The following is a 7,517-nucleotide window of genomic DNA, read 5'->3' as shown; positions in this document are numbered from 1 at the left end:
TTATCAAACTGTCTGTACTGGGCTAGCTTGATTATCACTTCAAAAGTTTTTTTTCTCTTAATTAATTGGCCTCTCAGAGTTGGTAAGACAACTCCCACCTGTTTATGCTCTCTGTATGTGTGTATATATATCTCCTCAATATATGTTCCATTCTATATGCATCCGAAGAAGTGGGCTGTAGTCCACGAAAGCTTATGCTCTAATAAATTTGTTAGTCTCTAAGGTGCCACAAGTACTCCTGTTCTTCTTTTTGCGGATATAGACTAACACGGCTGTTACTCTGAAACCTAAGAACCACAGTTACTGTAAGCCTTCATCCAATGGATGAATCTTCTCTTCATGATGTTTTGTATTGCTATAGTGACACCTAGTGGTGATACTCTTCTTTTCATTACTTTAATTCTTGTTTAAATAATTCCTATAGACCCCTTTGCTGATTGTCCCTTTAACTTCAGTGTAGAGGGCTCACTGTCAAAAGTACCCCTGCACATTTATTTAACTTTAAAAAAAATTCTAGATGTTTGTCTGATTGTGAGCCTTTGTAACTTCTTATCCATTTAATTTTATAGTGGGGAGTTGTTATACACATTATAGTAATTGTCCACTTCCTTGTAGCTAAAACGTTGACTTTTAAAAATGTTTTGTTTTTTTAATACAGAGCTTTATTTACAAGAAACTTTTAAGCCTTTAGTGAACATCTCCCCGGATGCAAGGTAAGTTTCTGTTGCTTGTTTTTAAATTGTGCTGATCATGGAATCAGTACTAGGGATTTCTTTATCTACGTTAAAGAGAAACAGGATTTTAATTTGTGAACTAGAGTAAGAAGAATGGAAAGACTCTTTGCATGTTTTTATTTAAGTGACTCAAAGAAAGAACGCTCAAAAATCAGCGTTGAGTCCAGTAGGATATCTTGTAGCATTGCAGCAATTTGTGAGTTTGCCACAAACCCCTTGTTTAATTCCCTTCAGTGCACTTGTCAGGAAGTGGATGGGGCCAATGACATGATTGCTTTTTAACTTGTATACCTATCAGAGTGGAGAAAACAAATACTGTAGGGAAGATGATTCTTGCATACATCACTCCACGAATCCTAATTACCAAGGAAAATCATTTGTCTATAAGTGTTACTCTGATAAATACATGCTACTGATGCAAGAAGTGTTAATCAATGTACTAACTTTTTGGAGCTATGTCCTAAGCATTTGTTCCAACAGTCTGGGAAATGTCAGTACTTCAAGGGTTAACCTTACGTTAAAAATTAGTAATGTCTTGTCTCAAATGATTACAATTGATAATCAGTTATTTGTCTTGCAGTCAAACTAACATTTTCCAGTTCCTACTGTGCTTCCAGCTTTCAAGAAGTGTAAGGCTATGTCTACACTACCGCAGTAAGTTGACCTAAGTTACGCTACTCCAGCTACGTGAATAACGTAGCTGGAGTTGATGTAGCTTAGGTCGACTTACTGCGGTGTCTACACCGCACTGGGTTGATGGAAGACACTCTCTGGTAGACTTCCCTTGCGCTTCTTGTTCGGGGCGGAGTGAGTCCGGGGGTCGACTGGAGAGCGATCTGCGGTCAATTTGGCTAGACCCGCTAAATCGATCCCCGATGCACTGATCGCCAGAGCGTTGATCCAGCTGTAGTATAGACATAGCCTAAGATGGTTCAAATATAACAGGGTTCAAAAAAGAGCTAGATAAGTTCATGGAGGATAGGTCCATCAACGGCTATTAACCAGGATGGGCAGGGATGGTGTCTCAAGCCTCTGTTTGCCAGAAGCTGGGAATGGGTGACAGAATGGATCACTTGATGATTACCTGTTCTGTTCATTCCCTCTGGGGCACTTGGAATTGGCCATTGTCAGAAGACAGGATACTGGGCTTAATGAACCTTTGGTCTGACCCAGTATGGCCTTCTTATGTTCAGGGGATTGTTAATGTCATACACGCTCTCCTCTCTTGGTCACTATTTCAAATTCAATCAGAGTTACTGTCCTCTAACATTTTTCCCACCGCCCAATCATCTCTCAGTGGCATATGTTTAATCAGATGGTGATCTTGGCTCCATTTCTTGTGGACAAGTGTATACATCCTGAAAGGCAATTGACAAATAATAATTTATAATACAAAATTGGCATTGCTGGATGTCTCCACGAACCAACGTTTGAAAGAGTGTACAGTGAAAGTGAACACTCTTCCCCCGATGTGATCCTTTCACCTGAGGATTGAGGTACATCCAGTGCAAAAGAGTTGGAATACTGTACACTGTCGCTCTCTGTGTGTTTCTCTTTGAATAGAGGGCATTTGTTTTGAGTGCTATTAATTGGCTTTATTTTTGAAGTGACTATTGTCCTAATGAAAAACTTAAATTGTGGAGAAATGTTGCTTCTACTAACCTCTCTGTTATAATGGTTCACTGTCCCTCAATATTTACTGATACTGAAGGTTTATTAAAATGTTGATGTATATCTGTGTGCATGTGGTTTGTCTTCAAAAATAGTAAAAGTAAACTTGCTGATATTTTTTGCTATGCATAAATTCTGCAATTTCTCTAGGATTTTATGTGAAAATTAGGGTAGATAATCATTGGTCTTGTGTATTCTTTGTGATGCTCTTATGTCCGAGTACGTTTTGGAATTTTACGGTCAGAATTCACTAACAGATTTAATGATTTTTCCTCAGCCTTTTTGATGCTGTATATTCATTGATCAAAAACAAAATCCACAGATTGCCAGTTATTGATCCTGTCAGTGGGAATGCACTTTATATACTTACCCATAAAAGAATCCTCAAGTTCCTCCAGCTTTTTGTAAGTAATTTAAAATTTACTTTGACTAACTGATTTTAAATAGAAGCCTATTACTGTTAATAATGTAAACCCTTCATTGGAATCTTTTGTTGATTAAACACTTTAATTTGAACATTTTTTGCTTGTAAGTGGCTTTGCATCTTTTCTTGACAGTAGAAAAGATATGATGGAAGGAAAGATGAAAAATGTTGTTGTTGTCTTCTTCTCTCCCTTCTCCCTGCCCCCCAATTTAGAAAAAGTTGGTAGCTGACACAGACTGTCCTACATTCTATTGTTTTGCTGTCTTCTTTCCAGTAACAGTACTGCAAAAAATGTCTGGTTCTGCTCAAATTCCAGAGAGCCTGGAATTTCCTTAGGTTATTCTTGCAGCTTCTGTCATGGTGGTGAGAATGAAGCGAGAGAGGATTACTGTAGTTCATACTGTGTTCACAGAAGCCCTTATGAAATTTTAGAAGATTAGATAACCTAAGAACTAGGGGCCATCAAATGAAATTAATAGGCAGCAGGTTTAAAACAAATAAAAGGAAGTATTTCTTCACACAACCTGTGGAACTCCTTGCCAGAGGATGTTATGAAGGCCAAGACTATAACAGGGCTCAAAAAAAGAACTAGATAAATTCATGGAGGATTCATCAATGGCTATTAGCCAGGATAGGCAGGGATGGTGTCCCTAGCCTCTGTTTGCCAGAAGCTGGGAATGGGCGACAGGATGGATCATTTGATGATTACCTGTTCCGTTCATTCCCTCTGAAGCCCCTGGCATTGGCCACTGTTGGAAGACAGGATACTGGGCTAGATGGACCTTGGTCTGACCCAGTATGGTTGTTCTTATGTTCTTAATGTTCTGAGCAGCCAGAGTAGGTAGTGTTTTGGATGGGAAAGCAGGTTTTGAACTAAGTACACAGTCCAGAATGATTACACTTTGTCTTTTTGTTGTTGTTATTTTGCTTTCAGTGGACTGAAAAAGGGAAAGATGCAGCTTAGGGTCAAATGCATATTATGTGTTGTCATTACATAAGCTTAGATAAATATACAGCTTCAGAATGTAAAAAGTTCACTTTCTAATCTTAATTCTGCACCTCTTTGATAGAATTGTTTTAGATCTGAACCTGTTTTTCAGCTTAACTCAAACATACTATTAGATTGGTATGAAACTCTATGATAATGATTTGAACTTTCTAGATAAAGCATTGAATGCTGACTTCTTCATGTAAAGTTCAATTATACAAGGGCACTTTAGCCATAAGACATCTATATGAGAAAAGAAACAGTTACTAACCTTTCTGTAACTGTTCTTCGAGATGTGTTGCACATGTCCATTCCAATGTAGGTGTGTGCCCATCCCAAATACAGTTGCCAGAAATTTTTTCCCTTGTGGTATCTGTCAGGTTAGCTCTGGTGCCTGCTGGTGTCATGCACACAGTGCCAATATAAAGGGCCCTGCTGACCCTATGCCCCCTCAGTTCTTTCTTTATCAGCTGATTCAGACAAGAGGGGAAGGGCGGCAGGTCTTGGAATGGACATATGCAATGCATCTCAAAGAACACGAGTTACAGAAAGGTTAGTAACAATTTTTTCTTCTTTCAGTGCTTGTACGTGTCCATTCCAATATAGGCGACTCCCAAGCAGTTGTATAGGAGGTGGGCTCAGAGTTCATGAACTCAGCCAAACCTAGCACTGTTTCTGGTCTGCTGGGTGATGGCACAGGGCAGCAGTTCTCAAACTGTGGGTCAGGACCCCAAAGTGGGTCATGACCCTGTTTTAATGGGTTCACCAGGGCTGGCTTAGACTTGCTGGGGACAAAGACAAAGCTTGAGCTCCACTGTCTGGGGGTGAAGCCCTTGGGCTTCGGCTTTGTCCCCCACCCTGGGGCAATGGGGCTTTGCGCGCCCCCCCCCCTCGGGGCAGCACAAGTCGGAAAGGCTTAGGCCTGGTCCCCACTAACTCCCCACTTCGGACTAAGGTACGCAAATTCAGCTACGTTAATAACGTAGCTGAATTCGAAGTACTGTATTTTCTGGCGTATAAGACTACTTTTTAACCCAGGAAAATCTTCTCAAAAGTCGGGGGTCGTCTTATACGCCGGGTGTCATCTTATAGGGCGGGTGCTGAAACTTCCGAGCCGGACTGGAGAATCTGCGGTCGCCGCATATGGTGGGGGGAGCTCAAAAACGGCCACGGCCGCATCCCCGCCCGATGACGAGGTGAGGGGGCGCCTCACTGGGAAGGTGTAAGTGAAGGGCGGAGCAAGCTGCAGACATCCGGGACGCCCGGGGTATGGAAAAAAGAGATAGAGCGGCGCTGTGCCCAGAAAAACACGCCTCTTTCACCCGTCTGGCCCGCCCTTGTATCCTATTACTGTACCTCCTTCTCTGCCTCTCAGATCTCGTTCCTGAGGACTGCAGTGAAGCGGCGCAGGCGCGCATGTGCGAGATCTTAGAGGCAGAGAAGGAGGTAATAGGATACAAGGGCGGGCCAGACGGGTGAAAGAGGCGTGTTTGCGCTACCGCTCTGATAGTCTTGGAGACAGGGAGGGCTGGGCAGGCAGGGAGAGCTGACCAATCCAAGCAGGCTTTGTATACAACAACCAGCCAATCGCCGGTAAGGTACATCGCTTGCCGTGATTGGCTGGTTGTTGTATACTGGGTACCACATACAGTACAGCACCAGTATCTGTACCTGTTCATACAATATAGCACCAGTACATACAGTACAGTATACAAATGTCCAACAGTCAAAACCCCATCATGGCTCCACCAGCAAGAAGAAAGAAATATGAAGCCAGTTTCAAACTTAAAGTTGTAAACTTTGCCATGGAACATAATAACTGCGCTGCTGCAAGACAATATGGAGTAACAGAAAAGATGGTTCGGGACTGGAAAGCAAATGAAAAAGCATTAAAGAGTATGCCAAGGGGTAAGTGTGCATTAAGAAGAGGCACTCCACATTGGCCAGAACTCGAAAAACATGTAGCAGACATGTGAATGAGCATCGCCAAAACGGTTATGTAGTGACACGAAATAAAATACATTTGTTTGCACTTCAGTGGGCCAAATCTAACCCAGATCACAGCAACAGATTTAAGGCCACTGTATCCTGATGTACTAGATTCATGGGAAGGCATAATATGGTACTGAGGCAAAAGATGAAAATTGCCCCAAAATTACCTGCAGATCTTGATAGCAAAGTAAATATTTTCCATCGATACGTAATACAACAGCGCACTAAACATGGCTATGCATTAAGTAGTATTGGAAATATGGATGAAACTCCAATGAATTTTGATATGGTTGGAAATAAAACTGTCCATCAAAAAGGTGAAAAAACAATTTTAATTAAAACAACAGGACATGAGAAGTCCAGTTTTACAGTGGTACTAGGATGCACAGCTGATGGCGCCAAACTGAGACCAATGATTATTTTTAAAAGAAAAACAATGCCGAAATTCAAGTTCCCTGTTGGTTGTTTTGTACATGTGAATGAAAAAGGCTGGATGGATGAAGAAGGGGTAAAGCTATGGCTTGATAATGTATGGAGCAGGCGACCAGGTGGACTTATTCAAAAATGTAGTCTACTGGTGTGGGATATGTTCAGGGCTCATTTAACTCCCAGCACCAAGCAAATGCTTGCAAGACTAAACACAGATGCGGCAGTTATTCCTGCAGGATTGACATCGTTGGTACAGCCACTGGATGTGTGCCTAAACAAGCCATTTAAAGATCGCATTCAAGAACAGTGGAATGAATGGATGGTTAGCGGCGAAAAGTCATTCACAAAAGGAGGAAACGTGCATGCTCCACAGTTGGATGTTTTGTGCAAGTTTGTCATAAAAGCCTGGAATGATATTGATGCAGAAACAGTAATCAAGTCTTTCAAGAAGTGTGGCATATCAAATTCATTAGATGGTATGGAGGACGACTACTTGTGGCAAGATGAAGAGGAAGCCGAAGCGGAGACCACACCATCTGATACGGAATTCGATCCATACGATGACTGCCTTACAAATGTATCACAAGATGTCATTGATGTACTTATGATATCAGATGACGAACAGGAGGATTTTGAAGGCTTTTAAAGGGAAACTGTCACGCCAGCAAAACCTGTAAAAATACCGTAGCTTGCAGTTATGATGGGCGTTGCTAACTCGCCAGGGACTTGCCCGGCACTTGCTTTCTCTCTCTTGTTTGTTATCTTCCTCCTATCATCATCAGTTCCAGTTTGGTTGACAGCTTAGAAAACAAACAGCATGGCAGCTCCCATGGGTTTATTGTCTTATCCTTCCTTTCAGCTTTAGAGTGAATTAGGAAAAGTTTAATCCACTTGCACTGTTTTATGTTTACATGTTTGATGACAAACAGCCTTATGTTTATAAGTGACAGTTTTCCTGCTAAGTACCTGCATGTCATAAGTATTTGAATTAAAATTACCATATTGAAATCAAATCTGATGTTTTTTAAATTTTTTTTTGGTGTGCGTTGGAAGAGGGGTAGTCTTATACGGCGAGTATATCCCAAACTCTGTATTTTAACTGGAAAAGTTGGGGGTCGTCTTATACGCCCAGTCGTCTTATACACCGGAAAATACGGTACCTTAGTCCGAATTTACCGCGGGTCCAGACATGGCAGGGAGGCTCCTCCGTCGATGCCGCGTACTCCTCTCGCTGAGCTGGAGTACTGGCGTCGACAGCGAGCACTTCCGGGATCAATCC

The 7,517-nt window shown here is 41.8% G+C and overlaps 1 protein-coding gene across 10 annotated transcripts in view; it reads left to right on the top strand.

Moving 5' to 3' along the window:
- The window catches only part of PRKAG2 (protein kinase AMP-activated non-catalytic subunit gamma 2), a 393,593-nt gene that overhangs the window by 366,023 nt on the left and 20,053 nt on the right, over positions 1–7,517 (top strand). For all 10 annotated transcript variants that reach the window (XR_004644380.1, XR_004644381.1, XM_034759959.1 and 7 more), the window contains 2 exons: positions 659–713; positions 2,683–2,809. Coding sequence is in view for 8 of the 10 variants with exons in the window: in XM_034759959.1 (XP_034615850.1) it covers positions 659–713; positions 2,683–2,809 (182 nt within the window). In the remaining 2 variants the exon portion in view is untranslated. The remainder of the gene's footprint in view (positions 1–658; positions 714–2,682; positions 2,810–7,517) is intronic.

This window comes from Trachemys scripta, chromosome 2 (assembly GCF_013100865.1).
Source record: "Trachemys scripta elegans isolate TJP31775 chromosome 2, CAS_Tse_1.0, whole genome shotgun sequence".
In the NCBI taxonomy this organism is placed as follows: Eukaryota; Metazoa; Chordata; order Testudines; family Emydidae; genus Trachemys; species Trachemys scripta.
Note: the sequence above shows the minus strand (reverse complement) of the source record. Positions and strands in the feature narration are given on the sequence as shown.